Genomic DNA, 21,965 nt, shown 5'->3' on the forward strand with positions numbered 1-21,965 from the left:
AAATCCTATCGGATAGTCTGTGCCATTGATGCGATGGGAAAGTACTGCCCCCACTCCTACAGGTGAAGCATCACATTCCAACTTCAAAGGTTTGTTAGGGTAAAAGTGTGTCAAAAACTTTGACGCTTGTATGGCCTGCTTAACCTTTCGAACCGCTTCCTCATGTACCTGTTGCCATTTCCACGCAGCCCCCTTAGTTAGCAGAGTGTATATAGTGGCCAGTACTGTGGAAAGGTTCGGCAAAAATTTGGCATATTAGTTGATTAATCCCAAGACAGATTTCAGTTCGCTCACCGACTTGGGGACCGGTGCTTGGAGAACTGCTTCAATGTTGTCATCCTTCGGTTTGAGCGCATTAGCATCGACTCGATGTCCAAGAAAGCTGGCTTCTTCTTGTCTGAATTTGCATTTCTTGATGTTTAGCCTGAGCCCATAGTCACGTAAGTGCTGCAGGACTTGCTTTAGCAATGAAGTGTCATTGCGCTTTTCAGCCACTATGATGTCATCCAGATAGGCTTGTACACCCGGAAGATCCTTGAACAGGGAATCCATATGCCTCTGGAAGATGGCCGGAGCTGAGCTAATTCCAAAAGGAAGCCTATTGAAGCAAAATAGGCCCTTGTGAGTGTTTGTGACAGTCAGCTTCTTGGCCTCGTCTTCCAGGGGCGGCTGGTTGTACGCTTGAGTCAAATCCAGTGTACTAAATACTTCACCGCCATTCAATCGTGCAAAGATGTCGTCCACACGAGGTAATGGGTACTGCTTAGTCACGGTGGCCACGTTCACTGTCAGCCGAAAATCGCCACACAGTCGAATGGACCCATCAGTTTTAACTACTGGAACCACCGGCGTCGCCCATTCTGCTGCCATAACCGGTGATATAACGCCGTCTGCCACTAATCGGTCCAAAGCATCGGACACTTTGGTCGTCAAAGCATATGGCACTGTACGTGCTTTGCAAAAGCGGGGTGTGGCGTTTTCTTTCAAGATCAGCTTCACAGGTGGACCTTTGTATAGTCCTAAACCTGGCGAAAACACATCTTCGAACTCCGTGAGCAAGGTCTGAAGTTGCTGGCTTGTGCGGTCTTCCTTGCGCGTGTTGAGGTTTGCGACGACATTTGGAATCATCATGGCCACTCCACAGTTGTTAAACGCCTTCATCGTGTCCCTTCCGCGTAGCGCTGGTCCAGGAGTATCGACGATAACCAGGGTGCCGTGTACGTCGTGTCCCTCACAGGTTGCTTTCGTGTGCAGTTCTCCAATCACTGAAAGCTCTCCCAAAAAACACGACAGTCTGAGAGTGGTGCTGCTTGAACAGGCTCATTGAGATAACACTCACGGGGGACCCCGTATCGATCAACATAGTAACAGACACACCATCCCAAGTGATTTCCTTGAAAATTGGCTTAACCATGCGGCCATCCATCGTTTTATGAGCCACTAGTGTGTAAAGTTTCTTATCTCCCGAGCTGTCATCAGATGCTGCCGACAGGGCGTAAGCACCACGGGGCTTCCACTGAGTTTGTCCTCGGCACATTCGAGCGAGATGTCCTCGTATACCGCACCGGCGGCATATCGTACGGATGTGATAGCACTGCTCGTTCGAGTGAGCTTCACTACCACACCTCTGGCAAGATGTCATGCTTTCGCCCTTCGGTTGCCCTTCTCTTGGTTGGTTCTGCGGCCGCATGAAGTGGATGCTACTCTGATCGGCAGATTGCATGCTTCTAGCATTAGCGGCAGCGTTTTGGGCTGAGATAACGAAATCCTCTGCTTCCGTAAGCGTCAGCTTCCTCAAGGTCAGCAGATGTCGTCTCACATCTTCATCCAAGACTCCACACACTTTCGGTCTCGCAGCTTGCGTTCGAGAGACGATCCGAAATTGCATTGTTCTGCTAGCCGCCTTATTTCGGCAATAAATTCCTGTACACTCTCTCCTTCTTGCTGTGATCGCGTGAAGAAAGCATAACTTGCCGCTATTTCGTTGACTTCCGGGGCGTGGTACTCCTCGAGGTGCTTTACGGCGTCGTCGTAATTGAGTGCGTCGATTTGCCTCGGATGGCAACGTCCCTGGATCACTCGAATCGCCCTGTCCGGTAGCGAGGCCACTAACACCGCTCGACATTTCGTCGCGTCCGTGATGTCTTGCGCTTCGAAGTACGCTTCCAGGCGAACTCGGAACGTTGACCACGTTCCTTCAAACACTGGTGGCCGTCCCACGCTCATGGCTCTGCGGGTCCAGGACTCGTTGGGGTCCTCGTTGTCTTCGTCGCCAGTGTTATAAAGCACGCCACTCAATTAACAAAACATCTGTGGCACTTTATTCCACATCAGCATGGAATAAAGCAAACCCGAGTTCACTCGTAGCGCGAGCGTCACGAGCCGAACACGCAGCCGGCGAGCCGCGCTGCTTGCTGGTGATGATGATCGTAGTCTCCGATGCCACAAAAAGTCTCCTGTAAATCTGGAGCTCGTAATACTGGACTGGAGGAGAGGAGGTGTCGCAGCGTTTCAAAAGCTTGCTGGTGAGATTCTTCCCAGGTAACCTTGTTCGGCGCCCCCTTCCTGGTAAGTTCACTCAATGGGCCTGTCATGTCGGCGTAATTGGGCACGAAGTCTCCGTAGTAACCTGTTAGGCCTAGAAACGACCGAACATCCTTCTTTGTTTGTGGTCTTTTTGCGGCCTGGATCTTGTCTAATGTTTCTATCTGGGGTCGAAGGAGATTATGGCCGACAATGTGACCCAGGAATTTAGCTGATCTGAAGCCAACCTCATTTTTGGAGGGTTTAATTGTCAACAGCGCAGCTCTCATATGCTGTAGGAACTGCGTAAGCGTTGCGATGTGTTCGTCACAAGTTCGTGTGGCGACTGATATGTGGTGTGACGACTGATATGTTAGGTATTCCTGCTACCACTCGTCTCATGAGCCGAGTGAATACTGCAGCTGCGGTCTCGATTCCGAAAGGCATGAACCAAAGCTGGTAGAGCCCTGAAGATGACTGGAACGCTGTGAAAGGCTTCGACTTTTCATTCATCGGCACCTGCCAATAGCCCTTCGCGTAATCGAACTTCGAAAAATGCTGGCTTTGGCCCAGTTTCGCAGACATCATATGCACTCGTGGTATGGGCTCATCATCCATAACGACAACTCGATTGAGCTAGCCGCATAGTGCCGTCCTTCTTTACTACGACAATAGGGGCTTGGTACGGTGAGTCAGAAGGTTCAAAGATGCCTTGCCTTCTGTACTTCTTTCTCGGCCGCTTCCTAAATAGCAAAAGGTATGGGATACGGGCGCACATTCACTGGTGTTTTTGTTGTGAGCCGTAATTTGCATTCAACGACGCTCGTTTTGCCTAGCATGTCAGAGAATACATCTTGATATTCTTCTAACAATTTGCCTATCTGCTCTTTCTGCTGGGTACTCAAATGGCTCGGTGCGGCAGCATTTTTGTACGTTTCTCCCGGATGCAGTGCCACAAAGGATATGTCGTGTTCGTCCAGAACGTCTGTCTTATAAAGGCGTTCATTGAGGGCACTAGCCGACGAAGCACAACGGCGACAATCAAGACAGAGCGCGGACTCTGAGCGCGAGCAGCATGCTGTCAGAGTACAGCCGAAGGGAACGACCCATTAGAAAGCGCTCGAGAGGGCGACCCATTACAGACTTCCAACGCTTCGCTACAATTACCCCGGGTACGAAAAGGGAGCCGCCTGGCGACCTAACTGCTTGTCACTATGAGCGGGTCATGGTAGGGCTTCAGGCGCTGCACGTTGACAATGTCGCGCCCTCGACGGCGCATGTCCAAAGGTGGTTCAATTGGTTCGATCAGGTAGCTGACCGAGGATGTGCGTTCGACGACACGGTAGGGGCCATTGTACTTGGCCAGCACTTTAGAAGAGAGGCCAGTTGCAGTGGTAGGGACGGAGAGCCATACGAGCGCTCCAGGGAGGAATGTGGGCGCAGAAGTGGTGGTGCCATCACGAATCCTTTTCTGTCGCTCTTGTTCATGCGTCGTAAATGTCTTGGCAAGCTCGCGGCACTCTTCAGCAAGCCTGGCTGTGTCAGAAATAGGCGCACACTCCGATGGATCCGGCTTGTGTGGAAGGATTGTGTCGATTGTGTGCGACGGGTGCCTGCGGTACAATAAAAAAAAGGTGAGACACCAGTAGTGCTCTGAGGGGCGGTATTATAAGCGTAGGTTACGAAAGGCAGAATCGCATCCCAATTGGTGTGATCGGCGGCGACGTACATCGGGAGCATGTCGCCGAGCGTGCGGTTAAAGCTTTCGGTGAGGCCATTCGTCTGCGGGTGGTAAGCAATAGTTTTCCGGTTTACAACGTTGCACTCTTTGAGAATGGTTTCAACAGCTTCCGACAAGAAGACACGAAGTCGATTGCTGAGCAGCTCTTGGGGTGGACCGTGGCGCAGCATCAATTGGTGCAGCAGGAAGGAGGCAACGTCGCGCGCTGTAGCCGTTGGCAGTACGGCAGTTTCTGCGTATCGCGTAAGGTGGTCAACAGCGACGATGGCCCAGCGGTTACCAGCCGACGTTAGAGGAAGTGGTCCATACAAGTCTAAGGTAGAGGCTGCAGGCCTGCCGGCGACAGGTGCGTTGAAGTTTTGGGGCGCTGACAATCGATGGAGGAGCGAACAAACTTCTGCACGTAGCGGTATATCCCTCGCCAAAAGTACCGTTGGCGAATGCGGTGGTAGGTTTTCGATACCACAGAGTGTGTACACTGCGGATCAGAGTGGAACGACTCGCATAAGTCAGAACGTAGACTGCGGGGTATTACGAGAAGCCACTGGCGGCCGTCGCCGTAATTGCGTCAGTGGAGGAGGTCGTCGCGAACGGCAAAATGGTGGGCTTTACGACGCAACGTGGGAGTGGATGGTGTTGCCGATGGATCAATCAGCAAGTCTATCAGTGAGGCAATCGAGTGATCCTTGCGCTGTTCAGTAGCGATGGTGCGAATGTCGATAGAAAAAACGGCATTGTGAGACACGGAGCTATGGGTATTGTCGTCAGGCAAGTGTGAGCGCGAGAGTGCGTCGGCGTGAGCATGCTGGCGTCCGTTGCGGTACAGCACGCGGATACCGTTGTCCTGTAGGCGAAGTGCCCAGCGGGCGAAGCGGCCTGAGGGGTCCTTCAATGACGACAACCACCATAGCGCATGATCGTCGGTGATGACATCAAATGGGCCACAATACAAATAAGGTCGGAACTTCGTAAGGGCCCATATGATCGCCAGGCATTCCTTTTCGGTGACGGTGTAATTGGTCTCGGCTTTAGTAAGCGCACGACTTGCATATGCCACGACATGTTCAGGGAACCCTGGTTTGCGCTGCGCAGGACAGCGCCAAGGCCAACACCGCTGGCGCCTGTGTGTACCTCCATAGGGGCCGCAGGGTCGTAGTGGCGTAGTATGGGAGGCGACGTCAAGAAACGACGGAGCTTCGCGAAAGCCTCGTCGCACTATGACGACCATGAATGGAGGGGCCCGTTACTTCCGAGAAGCTTCGTCAGCGGCGATATGATAGTTGCAAAGTTTCGAATGAAGCGCCGAAAGTAGGAGCACAGTCCTAGGAAACTGCGCAGTTCTTTGACGGTCATAGGTTTTGGGAACTCTGTCACGGCCCGAAGCTTGGCCGGATCGCGGAGAATTCCGTCCTTGGACACGACGTAGCCAAGTATTGTCAGCTGCCGTGCTGCAAATCGGCACTTCTTTAGATTCAATTGCAGACCAGCGTCGCTCAAACGCGTCCACACATGCCGGAGGCGTTGAAGATGCGTGAAGTCTGGAGCGAAAACGACGACGTCGTCGAGGTAGCAAAAGCACGTGTGCCATTTCAGGTTGCGCAGAACAGTATCCATCATGCGCTCGAAGGTGGCGTGCGCATTAGACAGCCCAAACGGCATGACGTTGAATTCGTACAAGCCGTCGGGCGTGACAAAGGCGGTCTTCGGTCGAGCATCATCAGCCATAGGTACTTGCCAGTACCCTAAGCGCAAATCGATTGATGAAAAGGACTCTGCTCCTTGTAGGCTGTCAATCACGCCGTCTATTCGCGGCAGTGGACACATGTCCTTACGAGTGATCTTGTTGAGTCGTCTGAGTCCACACAGATCTGCACAAAACCGTCCTTCTTTGCAACAAGAACGACAGGAGACGCACAGGGGCTGCTAGAGGGTCGAATAACATCGCGTCGAAGGATGTCGTCGACTTGCTCGGTGATTACACGGCGTTCTGTGGGAGATACGCTATATGGACGTTGCCGCAGTGGCAGGTGGGTGCCAGTGTCGATGCCGTGCGTAACGGCCGACGTGCGGCCGAGAGAAGTTTGAGCGACATCGAAAGAAGAGCGAAATTATTCCAACAAGTCCAGAAGCTGGGAACGCTGGACCTGCGTAAGGTTGTCAGCTATGGAGGAACGAAACACGTCAGCGGGTGATGAACCAGACGTCGAAACAGGACTGAGCGTACTGGAACTGCGGCCGTGCGTGGCATCGGGTTCGTCCATAACTTGTGCGTCTTCGAGGGGTTCCACGCTGCCGAGACATTCTCGTCACACCAACGTAATACTGTACGGAGATGGGTTGATAATAAAAATTGACGTGCTGCCCTGAGTGACTTGCACAGTCGAGAAAGGCACTAGCAAGCCTTTGCTCGTGCAAACACGGTCAGATGGCGAGAGGAGTGCAACGGTGTCGGAGAGACAGGCGCAGTAGACGGACACCGCCGTTGACAAGTTTGCAGGAACTGTGGTGTCGTCTTTGACGAGTACCTTGCTCACAGATGATGGACTGTCAGCCGGCGTCAGATAAGAGAATGGTGAGAGCTCTAGAATAACAGAGAGCTGAGCTAGTTGGTAAGTATTCATTCTAAAAAGACAGGGCGTGCAAACACGGACACAAGAAAGAAGTCAGGACACCATAAACGCCGACTAACAACTGAAGAGACGCACAACGGCTGAAAAGAAAGAAGGCACGAAAACTTATCTGCGCATGCCCATCCAACAGGCGAACCTATCAATCCGGCACGCGTGGCGGTCTACGTGGAAGATAGCTGTTAAGGCATTTGATTTCATCTTTATGCAAGTTAATCGACGGTTGGCTCACGCATGCGCTACCACTATTCTCGATATGCCATGCTTCAATCATCAGGCGCGTTTCTTCATTTCTATGCCGGTACAACACTGCGCATTCATCAAGTTTTGGCGTGCACTTACAATCTCGACAATGTAAGGATAGATTAGAAGGTGAGCCTCCTGTTAGCGATCTCTTATGTTCTAATAATCTCTGGTTGATGCATCGGCCCGTCTGTCCTACGTAGAAGCGGCCGCAGCTAAAAGGGATCTTATACACCACACTCGTACGGCAATCAGTGAATTTGTTGGTGTTTCACGAAACAAATATCGGTCCGCTTCTTGTCTTTTACTCCCTCATTCTTCCTCTGCACAGCGGCACAAATCTTACCTAGCTTATTGGCAGCCGTGAAAACAACGTTAACGCCGTATCTAGTTCCTACTTTCTTTAGCCTGCGAGATACGCGATGAATGTACGGTATACCTACGACACGTTTCTTCCTATCGCTTTCTGCAACCATGCTCGGACTTAACACAATAGACTTCTTTAAACGTTCAGCGACCGTGGCCACTGCATCACGAGGATACCCTACATCTAAAAGACGTGTAACCTGTGCGTTAAAGCTGTCACTCATTTTGTGCTCACACGATTTGGCGAGGGCTGACTTAAGGCAAGACATGGCGATGCCGTTTTTTACAACCTTCGTGTGCTTCGACGAAATATTTAACAGCGGTTTCGAAGATCTAGTAGAATACTGCCAGCACACGTGGTTCTTCTGGAACGTTAAGGAAATGTCTAGAAATTGTATTGCATTATTCTGAGGCACCTCTTTAGTAAAGCGCAGCCCTCCTCCATTTAATTCAAATTTTTCGCTCACGGAAGTTACCACCTTTTTAAAGTCCTCACCACTACAAAAAATCAAGTAATCGGTGAGGACTTTGAAAAGGTGGTAACTTCCGTGAGCGAAAAATTTGAATTAAATGGAGGAGGGCTGCGCTTTACTAAAGAGGTGCCTCAGAATAATGCAATACAATTTCTAGACATTTCCTTAACGTTCCAGAAGAACCACGTGTGCTGGCAGTATTCTACTAGATCTTCGAAACCGCTGTTAAATATTTCGTCGAAGCACACGAAGGTTGTAAAAAACGGCATCGCCATGTCTTGCCTTAAGTCAGCCCTCACCAAATCGTGTGAGCACAAAATGAGTGACAGCTTTAACGCACAGGTTACACGTCTTTTAGATGTAGGGTATCCTCGTGATGCAGTGGCCACGGTCGCTGAACGTTTAAAGAAGTCTATTGTGTTAAGTCCGAGCATGGTTGCAGAAAGCGATAGGAAGAAACGTGTCGTAGGTATACCATACATTCATCGCGTATCTCACAGGCTAAAGAAAGTAGGAACTAGATACGGCGTTAATGTTGTTTTCACGGCTGCCAATAAGCTAGGTAAGATTTGTGCCGCTGCGCAGAGGAAGAATGAGGGAGTAAAAGACAAGAAGCGGACCGATATTTGTTTCGTGAAACACACCAACAAATTCACTGATTGCCGTACGAGTGTGGTGTATAAGATCCCTCTTAGCTGCGGCCGCTTCTGCGTAGGACAGACGGGCCGATGCATCAACCAGAGATTATTAGAACATAAGAGATCGCTAACAGGAGGCTCACCTTCTAATCTATCCTTACATTGTCGAGATTGTAAGTGCACGCCAAAACTTGATGAATGCGCAATGTTGTACCGGCATAGAAATGAAGAAACGCGCCTGATGATTGAAGCATGGCATATCGAGAATAGTGGTAGCGCATGCGTGAGCCAACCGTCGATTAACTTGCATAAAGATGAAATCAAATGCCTTAACAGTTATCTTCCACGTAGACCGCCACGCGTGCCGGATTGATAGGTTCGCCTGTTGGATGGGCATGCGCAGATAAGTTTTCGTGCCTTCTTTCTTTTCAGCCGTTGTGCGTCTCTTCAGTTGTTAGTCGGCGTTTATGGTGTCCTGACTTCTTTCTTGTGTCCGTGTTTGCACGCCCTGTCTTTTTAGAGTGAGAGCGCTATTTCGGCTGGTGCGCAATGAATCACGGCGTCGTGGTGGGAGAGAAAATGCCATCCTAGGATGATGTCGTGAGAGCACGCTGGAATTATGATCAATTCGACGGCGTACAGAGCATCCTTAATCATGACGCGGGCTGTGCAAACCGCTGTAGGGTGAATACTTTGGGCGCTGCCTGTACGCAGGGACAGCCCGGGCAGTGGCGTCCTCACTTTTCGCAGCAATCGGCGAAGTTTGGCGTCAATAACGGATACGGCGGCTCCAGTGTCGATAAGGGCAGACGCGCGAACGCCGTCCACAATCACGTCTAACACGTTCGATGAGCTTCGCTGAGGGCTTTCGCAGTTCGATAGCGTCGCAGCCCTTGCCTCGTGGAATGCGACGACTAGTTTTCCTGGTCACGTGGGACCGGACGTGGCCGCATCGGTGACGGTGATGGGCGTCGTGGTGACGGCGAACGGTGTGTAGATGGAGCTGGGCGAGACGACGGTTACATAGGCGGCCGTGAAACGTAATACGGGCGTCTTGACTGGCTGGGGATGGTTGAGGCGACACGAGGCTGCTGCACACGATTGCAATAGCGGCCGACATGACCGGCGCAACCGCACGCGAAGCAGATCGGGCGGTTGTCAGAATTGCGCCATCTGTTCGCCGGGGTAGGACACATCCATGGCGCAGGACGCGGTGGACGATGCGTCTGCTGATACGACTGCATGATGGGCTGCATCGGTGGCCTAGTTATGACGTCGGCAAACGCAGCCGGCACACTCGCGTCGAAGGCCTGAGGTCTGGCGGCGGCTTCGGCGTAAGTATGTGGGGCAGCCACAGGGATCGCTTGGGGTGACCTGGCTCCAACTTTCGCGTAACTAAGCGGTGCAGGCGCCGGAGGGGGCTGGTGGTATTCCGGTATGACCTCCGCGATTGCCTGCTGAATAGGGCAGGCGTAAGGGAGGCAGCAGCGTGGTCGACGGCTGTTCAACATGCTGCGGGTAAGGCAAGGCCAGTAGGGAGAACTGGCGGGCAGTTTCCTTGCGCACGAAGACTTGATCTCGGCGAGCAAGGCAGACTGATCAGAAATGGCCGACAAGCCAGCGAGATCGGCGTCGCGTGATGGAGGTCGACGGGTCAGCAACCGCTGCCGGCGCAGCTCTTCCATAGATTTGGCAGAGCGCGATCACCTCGGCCACAGTACAAGGGTTCTTGGCGAGCAGCATAGCGAAGGCATCGTCGTCGATGCCTTTCATAACGTTGCGGATCTTTGTCAGACTCAGGCATGGCTGCGTCGGCTTTCTTGCACAAGTCCAGGACGTCTTCTATGTCGCTCGTAAAAGACTCACCGGTCTGCTGAGCTCGTTCACGTAAACGTTGTTCGGCTTACAGTTTACGAACGGCTGGGCGGCCAAACACGTCGATGATGGCGGTCTTCAAAGCAAACCACGTGGGGAAATCAGTGGCGTGGTTGTTGTACCACAGGCCCGCCACACCCGCGAGGTAGAAAACCAGGTTGCTGAGTTTACCTGCCTCGTCCCATTTATTGGGTACGCTCACACGCTCGTACATCGCAAGCCAATCCTCAACGTCGGTCCCATCCGCGCCGGTGAAGATAGGAGGGTCGCGGATGCTGGGGACACAGGGGGGGCGGGTCGTTGTGGGAGGAGGCGTTTTCTGAGCAGCGTCTTGAGACACGATAGTTGGTAGGGTACGGGATCTAAGCTTCAGGGGCATCGAATGGGAGCACAGGACTCTCCACCAATTTGTTGAGGTGTTTATTTGACAGCAGTCGGCGACAATGCTCAATGGCGACAGTCGAGGACCACGGCCGCTACATAAAAAAAAAAAAACAGGTGCGGCCTGCTGCGTCGCGTCGCCGTCAATGGGCGAGCGCGGGTCGGCTGAGCGGCAGCTGTTTTGGGTGAGGGCGCCACTAGCACGGTCCTCAAGGCAGACGCCGGTTCGTGTTACTATGCGGTCGCCTCAGGATTTATGCGTGTCCATGTGCATTTTTGTGTGCTTCCTCGTGTCTTTCCTTGTGTGTGACCGCGCGTGTGAGCCCGCTTGCCTCATGTTTCCTGCGCCTGAGTACGGTTTTTTGGTGCGCGCGTGTGTGGCAGACGGTTTTTTTAGCGGTGTGATGACGCAAAGCTGTTGCGTGCCGCTGTGCAACTCGAACGTGTGAAAGGCGCTACTGTGAAGTACCGCGTATTCCCATGCGATTTACAGTGTCGGGAAGCGTAATATTCGTAAAAGAGCACTTTTTTCTGTCACAAACGAGCGCTAAAACAGGCGCGCGCCGCATACTGACGACAGCATCAAGCCACTGCGCCGACTGTTACCCCCAACGGGTGCGCGCAACGAAAAAAAAATACGAGCACCAAAAGGCGCCCAGGGCGAGCACCTACCCTCTCCTCCGAAGACGCCGTCGCGGTCGCGACAGCCTAACACCCGCGCAGATCGGGAGAATTCAAGAAATCAAAGTGGAACCGACCGATTCCGCAGACGAACCGGCGAGACGAATCCCTTTCCCCTAGCTGTCGCTGCGCTACGTGCTACGAGCCGAACAATCACTTGGAATGTTCGGAAAACCGGAAAGGATCCAAACGAGAGACGACGGAGGGTAGGACGGTATGGTGAAGTCGGAGAAGAAGTTATGTTGTTCGTGTGAGTCGTGTAGTGCGGTCAGTCGATCTTGGATGATCTAGTGTCATACACCGTGGGAGCACTGTTTAGAAGAGTGTCGCCGAATGACGGTGAGCAGAGCTGGAGTTCGTTTGAGTGCTTCCTGGAAGAGAAATATTCCTGAAACGTTCGAAGAATTGTGGGCTGCCCAAGTTTCGTGAATATTCAAGGCCTTTAGGTGTTCTTGGATAGTTTCTAATGGATGAGAGTGCAGTTGTAGCACGGTAAGTTTGTTCCCATCGTTTTAAACACCCATCTAAGTGATGTTGTGAGTTGTAATTGATACCTGCCGAGTGTGGATGTTTGCGTGATGCTTGTACTGCCTTAACTGAGAATATATTTTGTTTGTGTTGTCAACTCTTGACTCTAACTCTTGCTTTGGGTCACAACCGGCATTTGTTGGCGCACTAACAGGACCTACATTTAAATTTTGTGTGCTTTCGTGGTGCGTTTCGGTGGGCCGATAAGTCAGCCCTTGGAATCTGCCCGACGACTGCCTGCATTAAGGGGATCAGTGATTGAGTGACACTTTTCATTTCAGGTGAGTCAAACGGGCAGCATTCGTGGAGAGTATTGAGGCCCACTCTATAAAACACTGGTACTCCTAGGGCAAAATGTTCACATATGCGGGGTAATCGGCAGTTCTAATAACGACTTCAGTATTCAACGTGTAATGTGCAGCTATAAAAACGCGTTATCTACGGCCTGATCGGAGTAAGTGTCGGGCGTACAAACGCGGCTGTCGAAGCGCTTCTCCGTGAACAGCTGTACCAGTGTGGTGGCGCCAGTGCGGGCGCAAGGAGAACTAGGCCCCGGACGCCGTTTCGGTGCGACGGAGCAGGCCGCACCTGTTTTTTTTTATATAGCGGCCGTGCAAGGAGAAACACGGACTCAGAGCGCGAGCGGGAAGAACCAAAGAGAACGACCCACTAGAAGGCTATAGAGAGCGCAACCCATTACTCATCTTAAAGGCTTCGCTACAACATAAATTAATCTGAAAGTCCCAACCGCGGAATGTCCCATCAAGGTTACAATAAACGAAGTCTCAAGACTTGTAGACGACCTTGTTTTGAGGAGGGTCAGTCCACGTGCGGCGACGAGTCTCGTCGAAGGCGAGCCCAGGAACGCTGGTGACACGTCCCGCGTGCCTTACAGCAAGAAGACAAGGCCTCCGTAAGGCCTCCCATTTGATCACAGCCTTGCGCCGTCCCAGGTGGCGACGGCGTTCAGGAACTAGTGATTCCTGCACGCCGACACAGGAGGAGCCGCGCCCTTTACCGGTAGCCCCAGGCAGGTACCTCGGCTCCACAGGCCTCGCTAAGAACAGGCGGAGGAGCTCCACGGACAGCGCCCAGGTCCGGCGCGTCCTCGCTGGAGCCACCGCCAACGTCCGAACCACCAGGCAAGCACCAGACCTCACCGAGAACGGCCACGACAATCTTCACGGACAGCGCCCTGGTCCGGCGTGTCCTTCGGCTAGCTTTACTCAGCCCTCTGCGCGTTCCGCACGCGCCTCTCTTCTTTTTTTTCTTTTTTTCACTTTTAAATGCGAAGCATTTCTTAGCGAACTTCTGCAACGTTGAGCGTATCTATCTATCTATCTATCTATCTATCTATCTATCTATCTATCTATCTATCTATCTATCTATCTATCTATCTATCTATCTATCTATCTATCTATCTATCTATTTAGCCGCCTACGACTTTGTGCTCTCCTGGTCGCTTGGTTAATCAAATGTGCACCAAAATTGGTATGGCGTAACATGACTGTATGACGAACATAAATGACAAGTCATAACATGAAAATCATGATACGGATGTCATGTACAGCATGATTTACATGCTACGCTCATGGTGCGCTGGCGGCCGTTCGCTAGCTTGATATACAAGAAAATTGGTATCTTGTGACGTGACTATGTGACGAACATAAATAACACGAGTTAACATGAAAATCATGACACGCATGTCATGTACAGCATGACTTACGTGCCAGGCTCATGGTGCGCTGGCGGCCGTTCCGCTAGCTTGATCTACCCCGAAATTGGTATTGCGCGACGTGACAGTGTGACGAACATGATAACACGAATCAACATGAAAATCATGACACGCATGTCATGTACAGCATGACTTAGGTGCCACGCTCATGGCGCGCTGACGGCCGTTTCACTAGCTTGATCTACCCCGGAATTGGTCTTGCGCGAAGTGACTGTGGGACGAATATAAATAACAGGAGTTAACGTGAAATCATGACACGCATGTCATGTACAGGATGACTACGTGCCACGCTCATGGCGCGCTGGCGGCCGTTTCGCTAGCTTGATATGCACCAAAATTGGTATCGTGCGACGTGACTGTGTGACGAACATAAATAACAGGAGTTAACATGAAAATCATGACACGCATGTCATGTACGGCATGACTTACGTGCCACGCTCATGGGGCGCTGGCGGCCGTTTCGCTAGCTTGATATGCACCAAAATTGGTATCATGCGATGCGACCGTGTGACGAACATAAATAATACGAGTTATCATGAAAATCATGACATGCATGTCATGCACAGCATGACTTACGTGCAACGCTCATGGTGCGCTGGCGGCCGTTTCGCTAGCTTGATATGCACCGAAATTGGTATCTTGCGACGTGACTGTGTGACGAACATGATAACGCGAGTTAACATGAAAATCATGACACGCATGTCATGTACAGCATGACTTACGTGCCACGCTCATGGCGCGCTGGCGGCCGTTTTCGCTAGCTTGATCTACCCTGGAATTGGTCTTACGCGACGTGACTGTGGGACGAATATAAATAACAGGAGTTAACATGAAAATCATGACACGCATGTCATGTACAGGATGATTTACGTGCCACGCTCATGGCGCGCTGGCGGCCGTTTCGCTAGCATGATATACACCAAAATTGGTATCTTGCGACGTGACTGTGTGACGAACATAAATAACAGGAGTTAACATGAAAATCATGACACGCATGTCATGTACGGCATGACTTACGTGCCACGCTCATGGGGCGCTGGCGGCCGTTCCGCTAGCTTGATATACACCAAAAGTGGTATCTTGCGATGTGACCGTGTGACGAACATAAATAATACGAGTTAACATAAAAAGTCATGACACACATGTCATGTACAGCATGACTTACGTTCCACGCTCATGGTGCGCTGGCAGTCGTTTCTCTATCTTGATCGACCGCGAAGTTAGTATTGCGCGACGTTACTGTGGGACGAACATAAATAAGAGCAGTCAACATGAAAACCATGATACGTATTTTCCTGAATGACATACAAGACGATGTATGCAGGTCTTTGCTGGCTGCTTCGCATTACATCGATTCCCACAATGCGTGGGATCTGCCGGCTTTTTTCTTCTACCGCCGCCGCGCGTGCCTCGTGCCCCTGGCTCGCCTTCATGTCGCCGTCGTCTTCATTCTCGTAAGTTCGCACAAACCTCTCAAAATTCCACCAAAAGTTCACAAACATAAATTCCATTAGGAATTTCCTCCATTAACTACACAAAGCAATAAACAATGCGTTATAGGCAGCACTTGCCTCCTATCGCTTCCACGAATAAGTGGGATCAACCGAATGTTTGTCGACCATCTGCGACCGAAATGAGACGGCCCCGCGGATACCCAGTGCTCAGAAGGCTTTCAGTTTTAACGGGACTGAACTACACTGCGTGCACCAATTGCCAAGAGCATTCTTTAAGCACAACGTGGCAATAGGTCGTTAGGGAGCTTGGAGTGGCCACTCTGGAAAGGAGGAATTGGTTTCTGTACACGCGGTTCATAGAACCAGACGACGCCAACACCTTTCATCTGGATGCGGGTATCAAAAAAACGTAATTGGGAATTGATCGAGAGTTTAAGCATTAGGTCAAGTGGGCTCTCAGTATCTGAGAAGAAATCCAGCAGCTTTTAGGGGCAAAGCACCTTAAGGCCGAGGCTTGTTCGTCCGTTTAGAGTCCGTGCACATGGCACAGCACCGTGTAAAATCGAAAGATCAGGTTTAACAATAGACTAATATGAATCACACTCGTGACAGAACAGCATAAAACACCTACGAGCACAAACCCTTTATGCTAGTCGGCGACTCCAACGTAGACATTATGCACTTTAGTACCTAGCTTTATTGTGGACTCTCACGGTATACAGAAAACCATTGCTACAGTCGAAACATACATCTCTGGGTGCGAGGGAGGGCGCTACGTCGCTCGAGCAGCAACTGCGAACTTTCCTCAGAAGGGCACTGCCGCGACTGCTGGGCCACGCGCTATCTCGACGGGCGTCAGGAGTCGGCTCACAATTTTGCTGTGCTCTCAGCGATTCCTACATACAGGACTGACATAACGAAAGAGGCCTCGGTCCCTGGAGCTGCCGTATTCCCTTAAACCAGCATGTTGTTGAGCTACGCGAGGTCGGATCCAAAGGGTCAGATGCTGGCCTTGCTCTGTACAACATGCTGCTACCCTTACTTCGTATAACATTCCAAGTTGTTGCTCTCGCACTCGTAGATTCGCCCTTGCGGCGAAACTGATTTTTTTTTGCTTGAAAGTGCTTTTCCTTCCAATCATTATCTTGTTTTAAATCTTAGCGAGGCTTGTTGACCGGTATCAATGCGGTGAACGACTGCAAATGCTCGGCCTAAGCATGGCTGTCACGGTCGAATGAAGTGCGAAAACGCTCTAGGAGGTTCATGATCTCTTGTCGCTGAGTTGGTGTGAGCTCGGAATCAATGGCACCAGAGAAGACGTCCACAACATTATTAGCCGCAGTGGGTGAGGTGACAGCACAAATCGGGAAGGACGCCGTGGGAACAGGTATGGTAGCCAGGAGAACGCAGTCGTAATGTTCGTAGCTTCCCGGGCATTCTCCGCGGAGTATTGATGATGAGCTATCCGAGGAACTGCACACATAAATGGAAGCGTGACGATCGCAGACAGTGATGACGGCATACGGAAGCAAGAAATTTCGACGGCGCGCAGAAGCGGCCGATGGTATAAACAAAACAGGTGATTCCGGAGGAGACGCACATTACACCGGGACGAGACGGCTGAGAAAGGCGCAATGTCGACGTCAGAAGCAGCAAACACTACACGAAGCGCGATCATCGGAGTCGAAGCACGGCACGGATAACGTGAGTTCAGAACGAGCGCAGTCGACTACAGCAGAATTTCACGAAAGGAAATTCCACCCAAGAATAACGTCGTGCGAAGAACGGAACAAAAAGACAATTCGACGACATACAGGACACTTGAATGAGGACTCGCGCAGTGCACAATGCTGAAGGCCGAACAGGATAGGACGTAGCGTCTGCAAAGATAGGTCGGTAAGTTGAGTGGTTACTTTGTTTAGATTTCGGTAGAGTTTTTCACTAATGACAGATACGGCAGCTCCAGTGTCAACAAGCACGTGAACGTCACCACCACCTATAGAGAGTTCGATTTCGTTCGGGGACAGCAATTAGGTCTTGAAATTTTCGCGACAACGCTTCTTGCCTCCGGAACAGCGCCTGTCAGTTTCCCCTCGGGGTGGGCTGTGACGGCGTAACATTGGAGAAACTGATCGGCGGCAGGGTGAAGACGAACGGCGTGAGTCGAATGGTCGGCGACTGGGAGGTATGTCCGTAAGGATTGGCAGAAACGGGATATCGAGGTTGAGCAGGCATGTAGTTAGAGGCCCCGGCATGGTCACGAGAAGGGAAGCTGCGACGGCGGCAGTAGCGGGCTATGTAACGGGTATGCCACATGAAGAGATGGGCCGGTTATCAGGTGTACGCCAGGGGCTGACGGCAGGAGCACTGCTGGTTGAGTAGGAAGCGATAAACGGGCGTGCAGATGGCGGTGACGTGTAAGCGTTACGAGTTGGTTGATATGTACTGGGAGACGGTGAAGCACGTGGCCGAGCAACAGCGGCTGCATACGTCAGTGGTGCTGTAACAGGCGGTTGAGCAGGACTTGGTGGCAAGGCCTCGGCAACTTCCGATTCAATGACGTGACGAAGGGAAGGTGACAAGGGTGCAAGCAGATCGGATGATCTCGTGATTGCAGGTAGCTGCCGTGCAACCTCCTCGCGAATGTACTGCTTAATGAATGGCATTAAGGCTGAGTGGTCGGTGATGTCATGGCGAAAATCCAAAGATGAAAGATCCGCTGTGTCTTGAGCGGCGTAACGTGTGGAAGCGCGCTGCCTACGCAGCTCATCGAAATTTTGGCACAGCTGAATTACATCGGCGACCGTCTGCGGACTTTTTGCAGCAAGCATCTGGAATGCACCGTCATTGATGCCTTTTATGATGTGCTTGATCTTGCCTGCTTCGTCCAGAGTCGAGCTGACGAGCTTGCAGAGGAAGAGGACATCTTCGATCTAACTTGTGAAAGTCTCATCGTATCGCTGTACGCGGCCACGCAAGCGCTGTTCAGCACGAAGCCGACGCACAGCAGGACGGCCAAAGACCTCCGTGAGGGTTGCTGCGAATTCTGACCAGGTAGAGCAATCGCTTTGATGATTTCTATACCACAGTTTCGCGACGCCGGTCAAGTAAAAGTTCACATCTGTGAGCTTGCGCTGGCCTTCCACTTATTGTAAACGGTCACCAGTTCGTATTCGGCAATCCAATCTTCGACAACTTGGTCGTCGGTACCACCAAATATGGGGGTATCACGTTGCCGGAGTGCGCAAGGGCAGAAGACAGGTGCAGGCGCGGGATCCGGAGTGCCCTTAGACGGTCCCAAATCATTCATCGCGACAGGTCGTCGTAGTGTCCGCCTGCGATGTTCCAGCAGTTCCAGGGTGAGGACCAGATGGTACCCAGCAACTCCACCAGTTCAAATGGGGTTTTTGCAAGCAGGAGTGGACCCGACGAAGCAGTGGTTTAATTTGCACAAGGGCTAACACAAAGCAGGTCAGCGATGACAGTGTGTCGTCTTTCTCTTCTCTCTTGCTCGAGCCCGTTTCCACTACCTTCATTAAATATTATATATATATATATATATATATATATATATATATATATATATATATATATATATATATATATATATATATATATATATTGCTACAATCGTAGTTTGGGTATGTGCACCTGTGTGTAGTGGGTCTGGGCATGAGAGAGCTGAAGAGGAAGAAGACGTGCCTGGCGATGGCGACAACCTGGGTGCGAACTCAAGGCCACTTAAGCTACCGCTGCGTCGCATCTCAATAAACCCCGTTCGTACGCGTAACAGAGTGGTGGAGGTGCGGGGTACACGACGTCGACGTACCACGGAGCCACAACCGTTTTGAACTTTCGCCGGAGCCGCCGCTTGCCGGTCTCTCACCGACGACTTTCACCATGCTCCAGAACGATGCACAAGACTCAGTGTCAGCTGCAACTGCGCATAGGTCAACACCGGATGCAGCGATTCGTCACTACATGGAACCGCGTCCGTTCGCTGGAAGAGGAGGAGAAGATGTGGACGAGTGGCTCAAGCATTATGACAGGGTGAGTCGATACAACCACTGGAACTCCATCTCCAAGCTCGAGTATGTAGCGTTGTTTCTGACGGAAACCGCTCTGGTATGGTACGAGAATCACGAGGAGTCTTTAACAACGTGGGAGCTCTTTGTAGAAGAAATGAAACAATGCTTCGGTGACTCTGATTCCAAGAAGAAAGGCGCTGAGAAGACGCTTGCGCAAAGAGCTCAGACTCCTGGGGAGACTTGCACCACATACATAGAGGAAGTCCTCAAGCTGTGCAAGATTATAAACCCGCGGATGTCGTGAAAGACAAGGTCGGACATCTTCTCAAAGGTATCGCAGAAGTTTACAACTTCCTAATAGGTAGAGAAGATCTTACCTCTGTCTCGAATATTCTGCGCCACTGCCGTACCTTTGAGACGCTGAAGACACGTCGCATTGCGCCGAAATTGTGGGCGACTGGCAAATGTCACAACTGTGTCGCCAGCCGTCGAGTAAGTCCCGCCCGCCGACCTTGCTTCAACGATTCGCCAAATCGTGCGTGAAGAACTGCGGCAACACGACGTCACCTACTCCTCCCGCATTACTCGGACCGCCCAGGATCGCACCATGTGCTCATTTGCCACCGTCCTGTGCGTTGCGGACCCCACTGAACCAGGAAGAATGTTGGCCGCATCCAGACACATTCGCATTTGAACAGCATCATGCGCAACGCTTTCGTTCCGGCCCGCGGCACACAGCGACAGACAGCTACGGTCCAGGCTGCTGAGCCTCCGCATCCGGTGAGGCGACCCTTGACGGCGGAGCGTTCTCAACAGCATTTCTTTGCACGACCTCTGCCCGTGTGCTACAGCTGCGGCGTCGAGGGCCACCTTGCGAGGTACTGCCATCGCCGCCAGCCACCGAGGTACGACCGCTCGACGACATCTGACCGACCTCGTGCATCAAGTGCCTACATGTTCACGGGAAGCTCGGCCAACCAAAGACCAGGGATGTTGCGAAACCCCTCTCCGGCCTCCGATCGCAGCTTAACACCACCGCCTGCTCCTCGCATAAGTCGTTCGCCGTCTCCTCGGCGCCGATACCCGTCGCCCCCTCCGGAAAACTAGTCGACGCGGCCGTTGGAGGTGAGGTCGCTGGACATTCTACGATTTCGACAGAAATACCTCCGTCAGTTTGTATGTTCAAGAATAAGGTGTGTGTGTGGATAGACAACGTTTCAACTATGGCCTTAGTGGACACAGGAGCAACCATTTCCGTTATGAGTTTCGCGTTCAAGCGCCTCCTTGGTCGAAAGTGATGTTCTGCTGGGACCGTACGGATATGTTTCGCGGAGTGAGTGGCGACCTCCTACATCCTGTTGGTGTGTGCAGTGTGGAAGTTAGCTTGGGTGGTCATGTATATAACGCAGAGTTCGCAGTTCTGCCACACGCCACGCATGACGTAATACTGGGCCTGGATTTCCTGAAGCTGTGCGGTGCTAATGTTGATTGCCGAACGGGAGAAATTACCGTAGATTCGGGCATTCCGTCTGCGTTTATGGAACACCTACCTTGTCACGAAAGTGCCCTTTACGTATGCATAGATACAGTTGTTCCGCCGTTGTCAGCAAAGTGTGTCCCAGTCGCATGTTCCCCCACAACCGACAAGACATTTGACGCTACCGTGGAACCGATTCACCTGAGTTGCATGAAGAAAAATGTTCTGATACCTTATTGTACGCTGTCTGTTGTTCAAAGACGCACTAGCTTATGGACCATCAACTGTTCCGATGAACGCACGACACTGCCGAAGGGTCTGAAGCTTGCGGCGATTCGCGAACAGCAAGTATTTTCTCTTCCCAACCTTGCAGAGAGCCGCGATTCCGCGGATGAGTCCGATTCTGATACTGTGCACGCCATAGACTCCTCAGTTATGGCTATGATCAACAAAGAGCTTAGCACTAACCAGCGTCGTGAACTGGCGAGTATTCTCACGAAACACTCCGGAGTTTTCGACTTTGCCCAGAAGGAGGATCCACCATCATTTCCTCCTTCTCGCATACAGCACCGCATTGATACGGGATGTAATCACCCTATCCGTCAGAAGCCATACCGTGTGTCACCTTCGGAGCGCAAGGTTATACATGAACAAGTTCAAGACATGCTAAAGAAAAATGTTATTCAGCCGTCGTGCAGTCCGTGGGCAGCCCCAGTAATCCTGGTTAAGAAGAAAGACGACTCATGGCGATTTTGCGTTGATTACCGTCGCCTCAACGCTATCACCAAAAAGGATGTATATCCTCTTCCACGGATCGATGACGCTATAGATTGCCTTTCATCGGCTTCTTACTTTTCATCTGTCGATTTGCGGTCAGGCTATTGGCAGATACCAATGCACAAGGAAGATAAGGAAAAAACGGCATTTGTAACACCGACGGACTTTTCGAATTTAATGTGATGCCGTTCGGACTGTGCGATGCGCCAGCCACGTTCGAGCGCTTCATGGACAACATCTTGCACGGTTTGAAATGGGAAATCTGCATGTGTTATTTAGACGATGTAGTGATCTTTGGGCGCACGTTCCGTGAGCACAACACACGCCTCGACCTTGTGCTCGATTGTCTAAGCAAAGCACGTTTGGTGTTAAACTCAAAGAAATGCCATTTTGGAGAGCGCCAAACACTCGTTCTAGG

General features: G+C 51.5%; 1 protein-coding gene across 1 annotated transcript; it reads right to left on the bottom strand.

Moving 5' to 3' along the window:
- Positions 1 to 255: 255 nt before the first annotated feature.
- Positions 256 to 1,161, bottom strand: LOC119382271 (uncharacterized protein K02A2.6-like). Its single transcript, XM_037649976.1, has one exon. The coding sequence runs from the start codon at positions 1,159 to 1,161 to the stop codon at positions 256 to 258; it is 906 nt and encodes a 301-aa protein (XP_037505904.1).
- Between the last annotated feature and the right edge of the window lie 20,804 nt (positions 1,162 to 21,965).

Source organism: Rhipicephalus sanguineus, chromosome 2, assembly GCF_013339695.2.
Source record: "Rhipicephalus sanguineus isolate Rsan-2018 chromosome 2, BIME_Rsan_1.4, whole genome shotgun sequence".
NCBI lineage: Eukaryota > Metazoa > Arthropoda > Arachnida > Ixodida > Ixodidae > Rhipicephalus > Rhipicephalus sanguineus.

Excerpts from the sequence above, each read along its gene's own strand:
- LOC119382271 (XM_037649976.1), bottom strand. The coding sequence starts at position 1,161 with ATGAAGGCGTTTAACAACTGTGGAGTGGCCATGATGATTCCAAATGTC.